The sequence below is a fragment of the Scyliorhinus canicula genome, chromosome 2 (assembly GCF_902713615.1).
Source record: "Scyliorhinus canicula chromosome 2, sScyCan1.1, whole genome shotgun sequence".
NCBI lineage: Eukaryota > Metazoa > Chordata > Chondrichthyes > Carcharhiniformes > Scyliorhinidae > Scyliorhinus > Scyliorhinus canicula.
Genome location: NC_052147.1, coordinates 155,757,410 through 155,778,568, shown reverse-complemented (window position 1 = coordinate 155,778,568; position 21,159 = coordinate 155,757,410). Strand labels below are relative to the sequence as shown.

The following is a 21,159-nucleotide window of genomic DNA, read 5'->3' as shown; positions in this document are numbered from 1 at the left end:
AGTCCTCCTCGCTATCTGCAACTCCACCAATCTTAGTATCATCTGCAAACTTGCTAATCAGACCACCTATACCTTCCTCCAGATCATTTATGTATATCACAAACAACAGTGGTCCGAGCACGGATCCCTGTGGAACACCACTAGTCACCCTTCCTCATTTTGAGACACTCCCTTCCACCACTACTCTCTGTCTTCTGTTGCCCAGCCAGTTCTTTATCCATTTAGCTCAGGGGTGGGCAAACTACGGCCCGCGGGCTGCATGCGGCCCGCCAAAGGTCTTTATGCGGCCCACCAAGTCATTAAAAAAAAAAATTTTTTTTTTTTAAGGTTAATGGGAGGGGCTGTTGGGTTACTTGCTGGTATAGGGTGGATACGTTGACTTGAGTAGGGTGATCATTGCTCGGCATAACATCGAGGGCCAAAGGGCCTGTTCTGTACTGTACTGTTCTCTGTTCTATATGAGGCGCCCAGAATCATAACCGGGTGAAGTAATTATTTTACTTAATATACTATGCGGCCCTTTAAAATTGTGAATTTCTGAATGTGGCCCTTGAACGTAAAAGTTTGCCCACCCCTGATCTAGCTAGTACACCCTGAACCCCATACGACTTCACTTTTTCCATCAACCTGCCATGGGAAACTTTATCAAATGCCTTACTGAAGTCCATGTATATGACATCTATGGGTGTCTGCGTGGGTTTTCTCCGGGTGCTCCCGTTTCTTCCCACAAGTCCCGAAAGACATGCTTGTTAGGTGAATTGGACATTCTGAATTCTCCCTCAGTGTACCTGAACAGACGCCGGAATGTGGTGACTAGGGGATTTGCACAGTAACTTCATTGCAGTGTTAATGTCAGCCTACTTGTGACACAAATACAGATTACTATTATTATTTACAAATAGTTCAGGATGCTGTAGAGGCAGCAAATGTAGTGGGATTGGATTTACTTGCTGCCCTTCCCAAATCACATCTAATAAAGATTATTATTATGTTGGGTTGTAATTGTCTTCAGAATGTATGGAAATATCTGCTTCTTTGGAAGTACACAAGCATTGGCCCTTAAGGAGCAGGCTCGAATAAGTATTGCGTGCTTCAAGAGTTAATTACCTGTTTTTAAAAAAATATTTGTTCATGGGATATGGGCACCGTTGGCAAGGCCAGCCTTTGAAGGTGCTGGTGAGCATCTTCTTGAGTCGCGGAAGTTCTTATTCCACCATAGTATCAGGTACATCACAATAAGAAAATCTTTTGCATTTAAAATATCACAATTAACAACATAAGATTAATTGTTTGATTTATCAAACACAACAATACAATACATGGTAATTTTAGAATACATCAATATGCTGACGTGTGCATAATCACAGGTTCATAAAGTCATTATTCGTGTGATATCCTTAAAACTGGCTCAACGATCCTATACATCATTCCCATTGTTTTACTGGTTTCTCTTGAGTGATGGTTTCAATAGAAGCCTTACTATTTCTAATGCATAACACTAATTTAAAAAAAATAAAGATGACCAATAATGTAAGGGTGAAAATTTTTTTAAAAGAGCAAGCAAGAAATATTTGAAAAAAATCAAAACTAACAGAAAAATTAATTGCAAAATAAAAAATCCAAATGTTAGAAAGAAAAATGAAGAATGCAGTTTGAGATCTCCTTTATTCTTAAATTATATTTGCTTAATCTCCATCCCTGTCTGTATTTCAACTGATGGTAATCAGTTGAACAGATAATTAATGAACATTTCTGCCTAAATTACATCTCCATCCATCTAGTTAACTTCAAAATATAAGTAGAAGTCACCTGTGTTTTGAGAGACATTTCAGTTTACTGTCTTTTTAAAAAATAGATTTAGAGTACCCAATTCATTTTTCCAGTCAAGGGGCAATTTAGCATGACCAATCCACCTACCCTGCATATCTTTTGGGTTGTGGGGGCGAAACCCATGCAAACACGGGGAGAATATGCAAACTCCACACGGACAGTGACCCTGAGCCGGAATCGAACCTGTGACCACGGGCCGTGAGGCAGCAATGCTAACCACTAAGCCACCGTGTTGCCCCAGTTTACTGTCTTGACCTTGCTCATCACAATCGTGCTTGGGAGTAGCTCTTATGCCAATTATGGGTGTGACCGGTGGTGATGATAATTCAACTGCAATACAAGCAATTAAAATTATACTTAACATTCAATAAGTATTGCTGCTAAAGCGAAACCACAAATATCTGGAGTGGTTTCAACTCGAACTTAAATTAACTATCAACAAGGAGTTAATTTTACATATCTCTATCATTAACGTCCAACAACAATGAAGTTGAGTGCACAAAGCAGTTAAAACAACAGAAGACGGCAGTGGAGGACTGTGGGGTATAGAGCAGTCAGTATTCTATTTATGTATTAAAAAAATAGTGGATGGGGAAGGATGAGTTTCATATTTTTAATTAAATCATTTTGTTCTGCCTCTTCTGAAAGATCGATTATTTTAGCCACTTCTTACCTCCTAAATCTCTGTAATTTAGTCTATCCCTTGACACTTTGCCCCAGCCCTAATAACAACAGAGACTTTCACTTATATAGGTTCCTCATTAAACCTTCCCACTTCTTCAAAAGTCTTCTTGGGACCCATCTCTTCAAAACATGTTTTTTTGTCACCCCTCCTGAGCTCCTCCTTTGTGGCTCTGAATGTATCTTGCAATATACTTTATATTAAAGATACAATAGAAATGCAAGGGGTTTTCATAGCAGAGTATGCTATCCATATACTTGGAACTCAGTTTGGAAAAATCTTGCTTTTTGATATTTGAATTTTATTGTATTGTTCTTTTGGTTTTTAAGCAATATTATAAGAATTCTTATTTTAGAGGAAACCAACCAAAATGGTGATTTTAGAAAATAAGTTTCTGTCTATGTAAAGTCCCTTCCAACATGGCAGTCCTGCCCTCAAGAATTGAATTTCTTCAAAGGGAAAATTTAGGCAATCCTCATGATTGAGCATTCCCCTTTCCTATATCAAAATACATATTAGCAAAAAGTCATCTGGGTTTGTTTTATCAAATTTATGTTTCCTCACTGCAAGGCCACCTTATGAAATCACTGATAATAAATGTATAGAAATGACAGTGGTTCAGTCCTGAATCCTGAAACTCTCGCCACCAAGTTACAAGCTTGATTATCACCACTTACCTAGATTGAAGCACGCACAAGAACACTTGAGGAAGTGTGGCATCATCCAAAACTGTGCAGTCCAATTAATTGACATACCTACAACTGAATTCAATGGCCACGTGCTGCAACAACTGCCCATCGTTGTTATAGTATGCACTGTCTACAGGGTAACAATCTTATTGCAACAGCACTGTAGCCCCATAAGCTTTACCATTGAGAACCAGAGAAATAAAATGATGGGCATGGCAATATTTGTAAGTTTACCTCCAAGTTATGCATCATCCTAATTTGCGTATCCCACTGTTAGAAATATACTCCCAACACCATCGAGAGCACCATCAGCATAAAGACTTTTGTCGCTCTGACATAAGTCTCACTGCCACCTACTCCGGGTAACTATGATAGAGGAATATGCATGGTTTTGCTAAATTTGGCTACATTTTTAGTACAGAAAATAATCTTTTTAAACAATACGTTTACTTTAGACTGAGCTAAGAGCTGGCAATGCATTTTTGGATCACCCAAACTAATCCAAAGTCATAACCATATCCATCCCGCCAATATTGTTGTAGTTGCCATATCTATGGGATTCTCTCCATTAGGAAATTCACAACAGGGCACAGGTAACCAACCTGGCAGGTTGCCCATGTGAAAACATAAGGGACATTATCTGTAGACTTTGTTTTCCCTGTAGCTCATTGTTGTCAGTTGAAATGCTCTAATACAGTCCGTTGACAACTGTATTACTGAACCAAAAATTGACGAGCAGAAATAACTTCCCATTTGCGAATGGTCATTATTCTCTCCTGACATATTCAGTGTTTCTCAGTGTTAATACAAATAGGCAGAGTGTGCATTGTACATAAGTGGACTCCCATTTATATAGTACGAAAGGATGCCTGTCTGAAACAGGTTGCTCATCTCCGTATGTTAGCTGGAAAGTAAAAGCTGTGGTGCGTTTTGCAATTACAATGGACTTGGGAATTCAGGGAAGGGTTCAGCTATCAGATGGTTGACATGTAGGCAGTTGCTCACTCTTCCTTTGTGTTTTTTAAGCATCAACAGGACTTGCTTGCATTGAAGCACCAACAAGAAATTTTGGAACAGCAACGTAAACTGGAGCAGCATCGTCAGGAACAAGAGATGGAGAAACAACACAGAGAACAAAAATTACTGCTGCTAAAAAATAAAGAGAAAGGAAAAGAAAGTAAGAGATGCCCGTGTCCTTAGAAATAATTTAATCAGTAATTAACTTGCGCAAATGTAAGATGTCTGTCGAGCACTGATAGTAGTATCTAGCTGACTATACGGTGAAAAGAGTTTAGTTGATTCCAGCATGGTTAGAGTTGCAAGCTTAAAATCCTGCCTGTAAAATATTTATATATGATTAATTATCTGAAACATTATTGGGAGTTCATTTGTTTTTTTCTGGTTCAGATATATGGTGCAGCACATCGTGTTCTCTGAAGTTGTCATGCCCTTAACACCACCAGTGAATTGATGTTATTGCTGATGTTGGTAACAAAACTAGATTCGTAGTTTTACCAAAGAGTATTTTATAAATTGTCGTTATTAAAATTTATTCAGTTGTTACGAAAATCAAACTTACCTTGGTGTTGAGAGTGTAGGTTGGGAACTTCAACTCCCAATGGACCTCAGAGCTTTTGCATATGCGTAGACTGTGGGGGAGGGGGGGTGCGGTTGCAGAAGGCTGCATATGCAGAGATCAGCATTTTGGGGTTCTTCAGGTCCAGCGTGCCTAAGCCAGTGGCAGAAGAAAAAACTGCAAAAACAAAGGTGGGTGACCAAGAGTGGAGTGCCATTGAGAAGAACGGTCCCAGGCAGGGTACAGGAGAGGTCCCAAAGAGGGAACAGGAAAATATCCTAATTTAGTTACCCCTTTTGAGCAGTTGTTCGACTCAGTGCGGCTGAAGAGCTCAAATTGTGCTCAAGTTAGTGCTTGAGTACATTCTTTGGAATTCAGGGGGACGTAATCTCAGGAGACAGATTGAAACCTCATGAGATGAGCTCTCATTGACCCTGTTCAACTTGGAGTGACCTTTGGTGAGAATAACAATATGATATCTTTGAAGTTGAAGTTTCGAATCCCTTGTGAGAGAGAATGTTTCAATGAGATTGTTTGACTCTCAGTACTTACTGACATCTGGGCAGGTTGTTAAGAAACTCATGGAATTTGTCTTGGTCGCATCTGCCATTTATTGTGCGGTGTGGTCTGTTTGACCACAGTTTGCCTGTTGGTTTACATGTACCTCATATTAATCTTGTATGTTTAGTATAAGGTAGATATTGTAAATTGTTTTACCTTTCTGACCTTGTATTGTAAAGTTTATTTTTATTTGTTCAAAGCCCATGGAATCTTGTCACTTATTCACTTAAATCTCAAACGTGGCCTATTTTGAATAAAACGTGATTGATCACTAACCAGATCTTACCAACAGGTTGGGGGCCTGGCCAAAGATCATAACACGTACAATAAAGTAATACAGAATATAATTTTATTTTACTAGTATTGCTCAATTATGGTTAATATGACCGAGTTATCTAGCAGAAGAAACACTCTTGACAAGATCCTCTGGTGTTCAGTACTTTGGCCTTTCAGCTTTTGTGAATCAAGACATAGCAGATTTAATTCGTTTTGAGGAGTGATTTATTCACCAAGTGAACAATGTTACCAGTTTTCCTTTGGTTTAATCAAAAAACGCCATTGTTAAAGATCTTATCTGTAGTTTAAACATATTCTGCTTTTAAAACTGAAATTTCAACAGAAGGTGATCTTTGAATAGATTTGTTAAAGACCATTACATTCTAGGAGGATGTGTTTGTAGCAGCAACCTCTTGGAATGGGCACTACAGTTTAGTGAGTATAGCTTGGGTATGCAAGTTTTAATTAAAGGTGATAGGTAAACAGTGAGTTATAAGGTTGCAATTCAGTTGACATAACTCTTAGGTTTCATCACTATCTTTATAGTAAATTTAAAAACAAATAACACTCATTTTCTGATCTATGTACTTAAAATTGCAAGTGTGTTTTGTATGGTAGATGAGGTATCACTTATAGATATATTCTGGCCATTGAGTCCAGAAAGATTCTCCTCTTGTGTTGATATCCTATGTCATATTTAGTTCTTATGTAAGGTTCAAGTTTTTGAGCTTGCATTTATTATTTATTATGTAAAGTTCAAGTCATTTGAGCATGGCTCAAATAATGATTTTCCTCTTGAATTCTGAATTTACAGTTTCCTTTCTAGTACACCTTATTGCAGCTCACAACTGAGGGGAGTTCAAATCTCCTGAGTAGTCAGAATCGTACATTTGAAATTAACTTGGCAATTTTAATGATGCACTCCCTAGTTGACATTAAGTCAGAGCACAACACTGCTTACAATTTAACAATCTCAGTTGGAGGTTACTTGGGTAGTTCTGTAGGAAATTAAACAGATAGTGTTTGTGGCAGAATAAAAAGGGCATAATGCTACATTTGATTATGCCATTTCTACCCAAGGAATACTTTCTGAAAACATTTCGCCCAAAATGGAAAAATACTCCAATCCAGCAGCATTAATCCAGTACATACTTGATGAAAACTAAAAAATCATTTTCTTTAAAAATTATTTTTAAATAGCAATAGGATCCTCCCTGTTCTAGTCACATTGAGTATTTCCAGTCACTCATGTTGTTGCCATTTTTCTTTTTCCTTCCAGTGCTTACTTTGAGTCAACGTGTTGAGTTTCCTTACACTATTGCTTTTATGATTTTTCAGTGCAAGCCTTCTCTAATCTCGCCCTTGTGTCGACAAAATGTTCTTCCCTTAATGAAATAATTGCATGTATATTTGTTTGTCTAATCTAGAGAATTTGATATATTGAGTGCTTCAAACTTTTGCAGTAATGATTACATGAGACCGTTGCAGTCTAGGAAGTTTTGATCGGAAATTGTATGGCTTGAGGTATTTACTGAAGAATGGGAATTACCTGAAATTGTTGAACACCTACACCTGCAGTATTCTCCAACCTCCAAACAAACAAAATCCAATTATGCATTATCCTTTCCAGTCTTCCATTATCTGTCCAGCAAGTTTGATAGCATTGATCATTAAATCCTTCACTGTTTTCTCTATTGTCCTGTGTAGAAACCCCCTCACTTCAGTCTACTTCTAGCTGTCCGACTCAAAGTGTGGCTCACAGCACTGCCTTCTCCCCCTCACCCCTGTACCGGTATTGCTAGAGCACCCAAGACTCTTTTCTATGGTTCAGAAATAGGCCATTTCAGCCCAATGTATCTGCACTGGCCATAAAAGCGGAAAAAAAAGAACCAAGCTACTTATTTTAATCCCATTTTCCAGCACCTGGCCCATATCCTTGCAGGTTACAGCACTTCAGATACAGACCCAGGTTCCTTTTACATAAGTTGAGCATTTCAGCCTCAACCGTCTAGGTGAAAAAGCCTTTCCTCATGTCCCCTGTAATCCTTCTACCAATCACCTTAAATTTATGCCCCCTGATGGTTGACCCCTCAGCTAAAGAAAACAAGTCTTTCCTGTCGACCCTTTTTAGCCGCTCATAATTTTGTACACCTCAATGCGGTCACCCTTAGACTTCTCTGTTCTAAGGAAAGCAACCCAATCCATCCCCATAGCTGCAATTTTCAAGCCTTGACGACATTCTTATAAATCTCCTCTGCACTTTCTCCAGAGCAATCATATCCGTCTTGTAATATGGTGATCAGACTGTACGCAAAACTCCAGCTGTGGCCTAGCCAATGTTTTATACAGTTCCATCAGTACATCCCTGCTTTTGTATTCAATACCTTGCCCAGTCAAGGAAAGCATTCCAAGTGCTTTCTTTATCACCTTGTCTACCTGTCCTGCCGCCATTTAAGGGTCTGTGGACATGCACTCCAAGGTGTCTCTCTTCCTCAATTCCTCGCAATGTCTTCCTGTTTATTGTATCCCTTGCTTTGTTTGATCTCCCCAAATGCATTACCTCACACTTTTCCAGATTGAATTATATTTGCCACTTCTCTGCCTACTCAACCAATCCATGCTGGAGTCGACAACTATCCTTTTCTCTATCAACTACGTGCATGGGTTTTGCCGCCACAACCCAAAGATGTGCAGGTTAGGTGGATTGGCCATGATAAATTGCCCCTTAATTGGAAAAAATTAATTGGATACTCTAAATTTGAAAAAGAAATGACATTGTCAATTTTTGTGTCATCTAGAAATATCTTTTTTATTATTTAGAGTACCCAATTGTTTATTTTTCAAATTAAGGGGCAATTTAGCGTGGCCAATCTACATACCCTACACATCTTTAGGTTGTGGGGATGAAACCCACGCAGGCACGGGGCGAATGTACAAACTCCACACGGACTGTGACCCAGGGCTGGGATTCGAACCCGGGTCTTCAGCGCTGTAGGCAGCAGTGCTAACCATTGTGCCACATGCCGCCCTATCTAGAAATATCTAAGTCATGCCACCAACATTTAAGTCAAAATAATTAATATGTACAACCATCAGCAAGGGCCCAACACTGAGCCCTGTGGAAGCACAGGAAATTGTTTTCAATTTGCAAATGCATCCATTGACCATTTTACCCTCTTGTTTCCTGGCACTGAGCCAATATTGGATCCAATCTACAGAGGTCCCCTGTCTTCTATGCGATCCCACTTTTCTGACCAGTCTGCCATGTGGTCCCTTGTTAAGCGCCTTACTGAAATCCATGTAGACAATATTCATTGCACTAGAGTCATAGAGTTTTACAGCAGGGAAAGAGGCCCTTCAGCTCATCGCGTCCGCGCCTACTATGAAGCACCTAACTATTCTAATCCCGTTTTCCAGCACTTAGTTCGTAGCCTTGTATGCAATGGCATTTTTTTTTTTTTTAATAAATTTAGAGTACCCAATTATTTTTTCCAATTAAGGGGCAATTTAGAGTGGCCAATCTACCTATCCTGCACATCTTTGGGTTGTGGGGGTGGAACCCACGCAGACACGGGGAGAATGTGCAAACTCCACACGGACAGTGACCCAGGGCCGGGATTCGAACCCGGGTCCTCAGCGCCGTAGGCAGCAATGCTAACCACTGCGCCACCGTGCTGCCCCTGCAATGGCATTTTAAGCACTCATCTAAATACTTAAAATTTGTGAGGGTTCCGCCTCTAAAATCCTTTCAGGCAGTGAGTTCCAGATTCCAACCACCCTCTGGCTGAAAACGTTTTCCTCACATCTCTAAACCTCATGCCCATTACCTTAAACCTTTGTTATTGACTCCTCCACTAAGGGGAAAGTACCTTCCTATCCACCCTATTTATGTCTCTCAATTTGGTTCCCCCTCAGCCTTCTCTGCTCCAGGGATAACAACCCCAGTCTATCCAGTCTCTCGTGATAGCTGAAACGATCCAGCCCAGGCAACATCTTGGTGAATCTCCTCTGCACCCTCTCCAGTGCAATCACCTCCATTCTATAATATGGTGACCATAATTGTACACAGTACTCCAGCTGGGGCCTAACCAGCATTTTCTGCAGCTCCAGCATAACCTCCCTGCTCTTTTATATTCACTGCCTCAGTTAATAAAGGCAGGAATCCCATAGGCCTTAGCCACTTTATCTACCTGTCCTGCTATCTTCAAAGATCTGTCGACAATTTTAAAGGAAAATCTTTTTAATCCTCTGTACTTCCAATCATCGTATATTCCCTTGCCTTGTTGGTTTTCCCAAATGCATTACCTCACACTTTCATGGTTAAATTCCACTTGCCATTCTTCTGCCCATCTAACCAGCCCATCTATATTGTCCTATAATCTAAGCCTTGCCCCTCACTATTTACAACACCCCAATTTTTGGTCATCTGCAAATTTACTTATCATACCTCCTACAGTCACATCCAGATCATCTCTGCAAAACATCACTGGACAGGTCTCTAGTCAGAAAAACAACCTTCAACCATCGCTCTCTGCCTCCTGCAACTAAGCTAGTGCCAAATTGCTCTGGATCCTATGGGCTCATAACTCCTTCATCAGTCTCCCATGTGGACCTTGTCAAAAGCCTCACTAAAGTCCATGTAATGTAGACTACATCACCACACTACTCTCATCTACATACCTTGACACCGCCTCAAAAAATTTGTAAGACGTGATCTCCCTTTGACAAAGCCATCCTGACTATCCTTCATTAATCCTTGCCTCTCCAAGTGGAGATTAATTCTGCCTCTCAGAATTTTTTCCAGTCGTTTCCCAACAGGGAAATTAGACTCGCTTGCCTGTAATTTCCTGGTTCGTCCCTACTTCTCTCCTTGAATAATGGTTAGCTGTCCTCCAGTTCTCTGGCACCTATCCTGTGGCCACAGAAGATTTGAAATGTTTTGTCAGAGCAACTGCAATCTCCTTCCTTGCCTTCCACAGCAATCTGGGGTGTATCACATCTAGCTTCTGGTATTTATCCACTTTTGGGCTTGTTAAAACTATTGATACCTCCTCCCTCTCAATCTTAAATTGTTCAAGTAAATCACAATGCACCTCTTTGATTTCTATACCTACATCGCCCTTCTCTGTAGTGAATGCAGATGCAAAGTACTCATTTAAAACCGCATCTATATCTTGCGGTTCCACACACAAATTGCTACATTGGTCCCTAATGGGCCCTACTCTTACCATGGTCAACCTCCTTGCCCTAAAATACTTATAAAAACACATTTGAATTTTCCTTTATTTTATCCACAAGTGCTTTTACATGCCCCCTCTTTGCTCACCTAAATTCTTTCTTAAGTAACTCAGTAACTCCCTGCACTTTCTATATTCCTCCAAGGCTTCCATTGTTTTGAGCCCTCGGTATCTGGCATAAGCCTCCCTTTTTTGTTATCCGACCCTGCATATCCCTTGACACCCAGGGTTGTCTGGACTTATTGCTCCCACCCTTCAATAATCATGGGAACATGTTGGCCTTGTACGCTCTCTATTTCTTTTTTGAATAAATTGTACTGTTCTCTTGTAGATTTTCCTACACATAACTGCTTCCAGTTAACTTTGGACAGATTCTGTCTTTCTTTATTAAAATTGGCCCTAGCTTTATTACCCTTAACAATCCTCCTTGTTACTTCCTCAAAGTATTCTATTAAGTTAATAAGACGTCTTCCCTTCACAAAACCATGCTATCTCTGATCAATCTGTGCCTTCTCAGTGAGTGTACCTTGTCTTTGAGTCCCACATGGGAGACTAATAGCAAAGGTGAGAGTCCATGGGATTTGAGGATATTTGGCAAATTGGATCCAGAATTGGCTGAGCAGCAGGAAGCAGAGGGTGATGGTCAAGGGGTGTTTTTCTGACTGGAAGCTTATGTCCAGTGGGGTCCTGCAGGGATCAGTGGTGGGGCCCTTGCTGTTTGTGGTTTATATAAACAATGTAGATATGAATATACGAGCATTGATCAGTAAGTTCGTGGATGATACTAAAATTGGTGGGGTGGTAAATAGTGAGGAGAAACATAGAAAAAATGGGAGCAGGAGGAGGCCTTTCGGCCTTTCAAGCCCGCTCTGCCATTCATTATGATCATGGCTGATCATCCAACTCAATAGCCTAATCCCGCTTTCCCCCATATTCTTTGATCATCATCGCCCGAAGTGCTAAAACTAACTGCTTCTTGAAACCATACAATGTTTTAGACTCAACTATTTCCTGTGGTAATAAATTCCACAGGCTCACCACTCTCTTGGGTGAAGAAATTTCTCCTCATCTCTGTCCGAAATGGTCTACCCCGTATCCTTAGACTGTGCCCCTTGGTTCTGGACACACCCACCATGGGGAACATCCTTCCTGCATCAATCCTATTAGAATTTTATAGGTTTCTATGAGATCCCCCCTCATTCTAATAATAATAATCTTTATTATTGTCACAAAGTAGGCTTATATTAACACCGCAATAAAGATACTGTGAAAATCCCCTAGTCGCCACACTCGGGCACCCGTTCGGATACACTGAGGAAGAATTCAGAATGTCCAATTCACCTAACAAGAATGTCTCTCAGCACTTGAGAGGAAACCGGAGGACCCGGAGGAAACCCACGCAGACACAGCGAGGACATGCAGACTCTGGACAGACATTGACCCAAGCAGGAATCGAACCTGGGACCCTGGCACTGTGAAGCAACAGTGCTAACTACTGTGCTACCGTGACATTCTTCTCAACTCCAACGAATGTAAACCTAACCTATTTAATCTCTCCTCATACGTTAATACTGCATCCCAGGAAACATTCTGGCAAACCTTCGCTGCACTCCCTCTATAGCTAGAACATCCTTCCTCAGATAAGGAGACCAAAACTGCACACAATATTCCAAGTGTGGCCTCGTCGAGGACCTATATAATTGCAGCAAGACATCCCTACTCCTGTACTCAAATTCTCTCGTAATGAAGGCCAGCATACCATTTGCCTTCTTTACCCCCAGCTGTACCTGCATGTATACCTTCAGTGACTGGTGTACGAGGACACCCAGGTCTCGTTGCACGTTCCCCTCTCTTAATTTACGGCCATTCAGGTAATAGTCTGCCGCCTTGTTTTTGCTACCAAAGTGGATAACATTGCATTTATCCAAATTCTATTGCATCTGCCATTCATTTGCCCACTCACTCAACTTGTCCAAATCACACTGAAGGATCTCTGCATCCTCCCCACAGCTCGCCCTCCCACCCAACTAGGTGTCATCTGCAATTTTGGGGTATAACATTCTGTTCCCTCATCTAAATCATTAATATATATTGTGAATAGCTGGGGCCTTGCACCAATCCCTTTGGTAACCCACTAGTCACTGCCTGCCAATTTGAAGAAGACCCGTTAATTCCTACTCTTTGTCCTGTCTGCCAACCACTTTCTATCCATCTCACTACACTATCCTCAATCCTATGCACTTTAATTTTACATGTTAATCTTTGATGTGGGACTTTGTCAAAACCCTTCTGAAAGTCCAAATTCACCACATCTACTTGCTCCCCTTCATCAAGTCTCAAAGCATTCCAGTAGATTTGTCAAGCATGATTTCCCTTTCATAAATCCATGCTGACTCTGTCCAATCCTGCCACTGTTTTCTGAGTGCTCTTCTATGAAATCTTTGATAACAATTTTAGAATTTTCATCACTACTGACTGTGAGGATAGCCTTCGATTACAGGAGGATACAGACAGGCTGATCATATGGGCTGATCAGTGGCAAATGGAATTAAATCCAGATAAGTGTGAGATAATGCACTTGGGCAGGGCAAAACAAGGCAAGGAAATACATGATAAACGGCAGTACCCTGGGAAGTATCAAGAATCAGAGGGACCTTGGTAGCAGGGCAGGTGGATGAGGTGGCTAAGAAGGCATGTTAGCCGAGGCATACAGTTTAAGAGCAGGAAGGTTATGCTGGAGTTGTACAAAATGTTGGTTAGACCACAGCTAGAGTGTGGTGTGCGGTTATGGAATCCATATTATAGGATGGATGTGATGGCGCTGGAAACGGTGCAGAGAATGTTGCCAGGGCTAGAGAGTTTTAGTTATAGAACATAGCACATACAGTGCAGAAGGAGGCCATTCAGACCATCAAGTCTGCACCAACCCACTTAAGTCCTCACTTCCACCCTATCCCCGTAACCCAATAACCCCATCTAACCTTTTTGGACACTAAGGGCAATTCAGCATGGCTAGTCCACCTAACCTGCACGTCATTGGACTGTGGGAGGAAACCGGAGCACCTGGAGGAAACCCACGCAGACACTGGGAGAACGTGCAGACTCCGCACAGACAGTAATCCAGCGGGGAATCGAACCTGGGACCCTGGCGCTGTGAAGCCACAGTGCTATCCACTTGTGCTACCATTGTGAAGAGAGATTGGATAGACTTAGGTTTTTTTCCTTGGAGCAGAGGAGACTGAGGGAGACATGATTGAGATGTATAAAATTCTGAGGGACATAGGTAGAGTAGAGGTGGAGGAATCAACGACAGGGGATATAGATTTAAGTTAAGGGGCTGGAGGCTTAAAGGGGATGTACGGTAAATCCAGAGGGTGGTGGGAATATGGAACTTACTGTCTGAAAGGATGGTGGAGGCAGAGACCCTCATAACATTTAAGAAGTATTTAAATGTGCATTTGCAATCCCAAGGCATACAAAGCTGTATGCCAAGTGCTGGAAAATTAGATTAGAATATATTGGTGGTTCTTTTTGACTGGCGCAGACTGAATGGTCTGAAGGTCATTTTCTGTGCTGTGGACCTCTAAGACTGTGTGACTTTAATTGTTTCTAATGATTTGCCCTGCACTCTAGTCAGACTGACTGGCCTATCCCTTACACCCTTTTTAAATAATGGTACAATGTTCGCAGATTTCTGTCCTCGGTACCTCATCTGGATCTAGTGAGGATTGGAAAATGATCCTCATAGTATTTGCTCTTTCCTACCTGGTTTCCTTGAACAGCCAGGATAGAATCCATCTGTTAATTTGTCCACCTTCAAGGATGTCAGTTACTTCTTTACTTTATCTCACTATGTTTATTGTATGTAATATTTCACACTCTAACTAGAATGTCCTTGGTGCTAACAGAGACATATTACGCAATGAGAACCGTGCCCACATCTTCAGAATCAATCCACAAGTTGCCATGTACATCTCTGATAGGCCCTACCTTTTCCTTAGTTATTCTTAGTTATTAATGTATTGGTAAAAAAGCTTAGAATTTGCTTTGATTTTGCTTACCAATATTTCTTTGTATTTTCCTTTGCTTTCCATATATCCATTTTTACTTCACCCTTGTACTTTCTATGCTCCTCTAGTATTAAGTGCTTCATGACTGTCAAAAGCTTTCTTTTTCTGCTTTAATTTAGCCTGTATGCTTCTGGATATCCAGGCAGCTCTAGATTTGGCAGTATCACACTTTTTCTTGTGGAGACCTGTCTACACTGTACCCACAGAATTTTGCCTTTGACTGTCTCCCCATGATTTGACAGTTTTTCCTTCTAATAGCTGTATCCAGCCCACTCTGGCAAGCTCACCTTTCAGCCTTGTAAAATCTGTGCACCCTCCCCCTCATTTAAAATATTTATTCCTATTCTACCTTTGTTCTTTTCGTTAATGATAAATCTTATAGTTACTACCTCCAAAGTGGTCACCCACTGCTACTTCAACCACTTGCCCAGCTTAATTTCCTAAGACTGAATCTGGAATTGGTCCCCCTCTCATTGGGCTTGTTACATGCTGGCTAAAAGAGTTCTCTTGAATGCAGTTCAAGAATTTTGCACTCTCTGTCCCCTTTGCAGTGTTCGTATCAGGGTAATTGAAGTCCCCAGAGATTACTGCCCTGTTTTTGTGCTCCAAAATCTGTCTTAATATTTGTTTTTATAGAATCATAGAATTTACAGTGCAGAAAGAGGCCATTCAGCCCATCGAGTCTGCACCGGCTCTTGGAAAGAGCACCCTACCCAAGCCCACACCTCTACCCTATCCCAGTAACCCACTAAGGGCAATTTTGGACACTGAGGGCAATTTATCATGGCCAATCGACCTAACCTGCACATCTTTGGACTGTGGGAGGAACCCGGAGGAAACACATGCAGACACGGGGAGAATGGACAGACTCAGCATAGACAGTGACCCAGCCGGGAATCGAACCCGGGACCCTGGGGCTGTGAAGGAATTGTGCTAACCACTGTGCTACAGTGCTGCCATGAGGATAGTTCTTCCAACTCCTTTCCACTATTTGTGGGTTTATAGAAAATTCCTAGCAGTATGGCGGTCCCTTTTTTATTTCTGAGCTCAACCCATATGACCTAATTTGATACTTAATTTAGTACATAATTCCTCCTCACAGCTTCAATTGATTATTTAGTCAATAATACTACATTTTTATCACCCTCCCTATCCTGCCTGAAACCTCTGCCTTAAGCCAAGTTTCCGTTATAGCTGATGTCATGCTGCCATGTGTCTCAATCTGTGCCCTCAGCTCAGTGGTTTTATTTACTATATTCCTTAATATAAATATTTACTATATTTACTATATTCCTTACATTTACATATATACCTTTTAACACTGTTGTACACTTTTTAACCTGTGCTGCTTGTTTTTTTCTGACTCATACACTAATTCCCCAAGTCCTGTTCCCTGCTCTGAATTTGCCCTCAACACATCCCCCCACCAATCTAGTTTAAATTCCCTGCAACGGCACTAATAAATCTTCCTGAGAGGATATTCGCCCCATATCTGTTCAGGTGTATCCCATTGGCTTGTAAAGGTCCCATCTTTCCTAGAACTGGTCCTCAAATCTGATGCGGCACTCCTACACCAGCTACCAGCCATATGTTAAATCGTTCAATTCTCCTGTTTCTATACTGGTTTGCATGTGGGACTACGATTAATCCTGAGAGTACTGCTTTTCAATCTCCTTCTTAGCTCCCGAAAATCAGCTCTTCCCCTTTCCTACTTAATTCATTGGTTCCAACCAACCTCTGGCTGATCAACCCCAGGAGAATGTTCTGCAGCCATTCTGTGATATCCTTGACCATGACACCAGGCAGGAAGACAACATACCAGCCTAAAGTCACATCTGTCACCACAAAAAGACCTGTCTCTTCCCTTAACCAATGGATCTCCAATCACTACTGCTGCGAAGTATCACACACACCCCTGTCTGCATCAGTTGTGCTGAAGTGGAGATGGTTTTCAGCTTCAAATTCCTAGGTGTGCACATCACCAACAATCTGTCCTGGTGCACCCAGGCAACACAGTGGTGCATGGTTAGCACTGCTGCCTCAGGGCGTCGAGGTTCCAGGTTTGATCCCAGCTCTGAGTCACTGCCCATGTGGAGGTTGTACATTCTCCCCGTGTTTGCATGGGTTTCATCCTACAATAGAGAGATGTGCAGGGTAAGTGGACTGACCATGGTAAATTGCCCCTTAATTGGAAAAATGAATTTGGTACTCTAAATTTATAAAAAGAAAATCTGTCCTGGTCCACCCATGTCAACGCTACGACCAAGGAAGCAGAATAGCGCTTAAACTTCCTCAGGAAACTAAGGAAATTCGGCATGCCCACATTGACTCTAACTAATTTTTACAAATGCACCATAGAAAGCATCTTATATGGTTGCATCACAACCTGGTATGGCAACTGCTCGGCACAAGACCGTAAGAAACTACAGAGAGCCGTGAACACAGCCTAGTCCATCACGCAAACCCACCTCCCATCCATTGACTCTGTCTACACCTCCTGTTGCCTGGGGAAAGCAGGCAGCATAATCAAAGAACCATCCCACCCGGCTTACTCACTCTTCCAACCTCATCCATCGTGAAAGAGATACAAAAGTCTGGGAACGTGCACTGATAGATTCAAAAAAAGCTTCTCCCCCGCTGTTACCAGACTCCTTAATGACCTCTTATGGACTGAACTGATCTCACCACGCATCTTCTCTACTGAGCAGTACTACACACTCTATGCTTCAACCAATGTCTGTGTTGATGTATTTATAATGTGCAACTATCTTATGTCCAATGTTTTTCATGTATGGACAGTACGCAGAACAATACGTTTCACTGCACCTCGGTACATGTGACAATAAACTTAATCCAAATGTTCCCCACTTCTTTCTCCATCCCTGTACAGCAGAGCCACCTGTGATGCCACAAACATGGCTCTAATTACACTCAAGGAATCAACGCCCTCACCAATATCCAAAATGGAAAACCCATTGGTGAGCGGGACCCAGGGGCCTCCTGCACTACCTGCATAGATTTCTTGAACTGCCTGCCGATCACCCATTCCCTTTCTGTCTCCAGGCTCCTAAGCTGCAATGTGACCATCTCGTTGAATGAGTTATCAACGAACAATACAGCACAGGAACAGGCCCCTCCGCCCTTCAAACCTGTACCGGTCATGATACCAACCTTTGCCTAAACCCTCAGCACTTCCTTCTATACCCATCCTATCCATGTGTTTGTCAAGATGCCTTTTGATCGCTGTCAATGTATCTGCTTCCACAACCTCCCCTGGTAGCGTGTTCCAGGCATTCACCACCCTCTGCGTAAAAAAAAAACCTGTCTCGCACATCTCCTCTAACTTTGCCCCACGGACCTTAAACCTATGCCCTCTGGTGACTAACCCCTCCACCCTGGTAAAGAGTGCCTGCCCATCTGCTCTATCCTTGCCTACATAATCTTGCAGACCTCCATCAGATCACCTCTCAACATCAATCTTTCTAATGAAAGCAGTCCGAGTCTATTCAGCCTCTTCACATAGCTAACACACTCCACACAAGGCAACATCCTGGTAAACCTCCTCTGCACCCCCTCCACATCCTTCTGGTAGTGTGGCGACCAGAATTGTGCGCAATATTCCAAGTGCAGCCTTACCATCGTTCTATACAACTGTAGCATGACTTGCCAGTTTTTATATTCAATGCCCCATCCAATGAAGGCAAGCATTCCGTATGCTTTCTTGACTACCATGCCCACTTGTGTTGCCACCTTCAAAGATCTGAAGACCTGCAGGCCCAGATCTCTCTGACTACTAATCGGATCACTTTTCATCCAAATCATTTATGTACACTGCAAACAACTGAGGCCCAAGCACAGATGCCTGTGGAACACCACTAGTCACACCTTCCATTCAGAAAAACGCCCTTCTACTGCTACCCCTTGCCTTCTGTGACCGAGTCAGTTCTGTATCCATCTTATCACATCACCTCTGATCCTGTGTGACTTCACCTTTTGTACCAGTCTGCCATGAGGCACCTTGTCAAAGGCTTTGCTGAAGTCCATGTAAACATCATCCACCGCCCTCCCCTCATCAATCATCTTTGTCACCTCCTCAAAAACTCCATCAAGTTAGTGAGTCACGAGCTTTCCTTCACAAAACCGTGCTGTCTATCACTTATAATGTCCATTTGTTTCCAACTAGGTATAAAACCTGTCCCTGAGAAGTCTCTCCAATAATTTACCTACTACCGACATGAGGCTCACTGGCCTATAGTTTCCAGGATTATCCCTGCTACCTTTCTTAAATAGCGATACCACATTAGCTATTCTCCAGTTCTCTGAGATCTCCCCTGTAGTCAATGAGGATATAAAGATGTCAGTCAAATCCCAAGCAATTTTCTCCCTTGCCTCCCTCAGTATTCTAGGGTAAATTCCATCCCACCACATAGCTGTCTATGGCGCTAAGGACCCGGGTTTGATCCCGGCCCCGGGACACTGTGTGGAGTTTGCACTTCCTCCCTGTGTCTGCATGAGTTTCAGCCCCAGAATCCAAAAATGTGCAGAGTAGGTGGGTTGGCCACACTAAATTTCCCCTTAATTGGAAAAAAAATAAGTGTGTACTCTAAATTTATTTTTAAAAATTCCATCCCGCCCAGGAGACTTATCAACCTTAGTATCTTTTAAAAGATTAATAATTTAAATGGTCCAGACTGTTCTCACACCCTACCCAAGAATCATCTTCCACTAAGTCCCTTTCTTTGGTGAACACTGATGCAAAGTACCAATTTAGTACCTCGCCCATTTCCTCTGGCTCAACACACAGATTCACCCCACTGTCCGTAAGTGGTCCAATCCTTTCCCTGGCTACCCTCTTGCTTTTTACATACAAATAAAAAGCTTTGGAATTCACCTTAATCCTACTTGCCAAGGACTTTTTATGACCAGTCCTAGCCCTCCTAATTTCCCACTTCAGTACCTTCCTACTTTCTTTATAGTCCTCAAGGGTTTCGACTGTCCCCACCCTTCTAGACCGTACAAAAATCTCCTTTTTCTTTTTGACGAGGTTCACAATATCCCTCATTATCCAAGGCTCCCTAAACTTCCCATATTTATCCTGCGTTCTCTCAAGAATTCTTTCCTGAATCCTGATCAACTGTTGCTTGAAAGACTCCCACATGTCCGATGTTGATTTACTATCCAACAGCCGCACCCAATCTAAATTTTCAATTCCTGTCTAATGTTATCGTAATTTGCCTTTCCCCAGTTTAGCACCGTAATGCGAGTGTTACTCTCATCTCTGTCCAAAAGTACCCTAAAACTTACGGAATTGCGGTCACTACTCCTAAAATGTTCCCCTACTGCAACTCGGCCACCTATCCAGGCTCATTCCCCAATACCAGTTCCAGTACTGCCCCTTCCCTATTTGGACTATCTACATATTGCATCAAGAAGGCTTCCTGGGTACACCTTACAAACTCTGCCTCATCCAAACCCCTAGCACGAAGTGAGTCCCAGTCAGTGTAGGGAAAATTAAAATCCCCTACCACAACAACCCTGCTATTTTTGCACCTATCCAAAATCTCTCTACCGATCTGTCCTCTATCTCTCGCTGGCAGTTGGGGGACCTGTAATAAACCCCCAATATTGTGATTGCCCCATTCCTGTTCCTGAGCTCTACCCAGATTGCCTCATTGTAGGAGCGCTCCAAGGTGTGCTCCCGCAGCTATAATATTCGCCTTAACCAGTAATGCTACTCCCCCACTCCTTTTGCATTCCCCTCTGTCTCCTGAAGCATCTATATCCTCCAATGTTCAGCTGCCAATCCTGCCCTTCCTTTAACCATGTTTCTGTGATAGCCAATACATCGTAATTCCAAGTACTAATAAGTGCTCTACGTTCATCTGCCTTACTCGCTATACTTCTGGCATTGAAATAAATACACTTCAAACCATTGCGTTTGAGCAGACAGGGTGATGTTCTCTTATTTTTGTTCTCTATTTCCCTTTCAGTTATTACACCTTCTGAGATAGCGTTCTGGTTCCCATCCTCCTGCCATACCATTTTACATCTTCCCGAGTGACTCTAGCAAACATGCCAGCCAGGATATTGGTGCCCCTCCAGTTTAGATGCAACCCGTCCTTCTTGTATAGGTCATACCTGCCCAGGAAGAGATCCCAGTGATCCAGAAATCTGAAGCCCTCCCTCCTACACCATCAATTTATCCATGTATTTAGCTGCACTATCCTCCTATTTTTAG

The 21,159-nt window shown here is 42.1% G+C and overlaps 1 protein-coding gene across 1 annotated transcript in view; it reads left to right on the top strand.

The window, feature by feature from the left end:
* The window catches only part of hdac4 (histone deacetylase 4), a 699,895-nt gene that overhangs the window by 407,475 nt on the left and 271,261 nt on the right, over positions 1 to 21,159 (top strand). Inside the window, 1 exon segment of the mRNA XM_038788077.1 lies at positions 4,228 to 4,378. Coding sequence (XP_038644005.1) covers positions 4,228 to 4,378 — 151 coding nt within the window.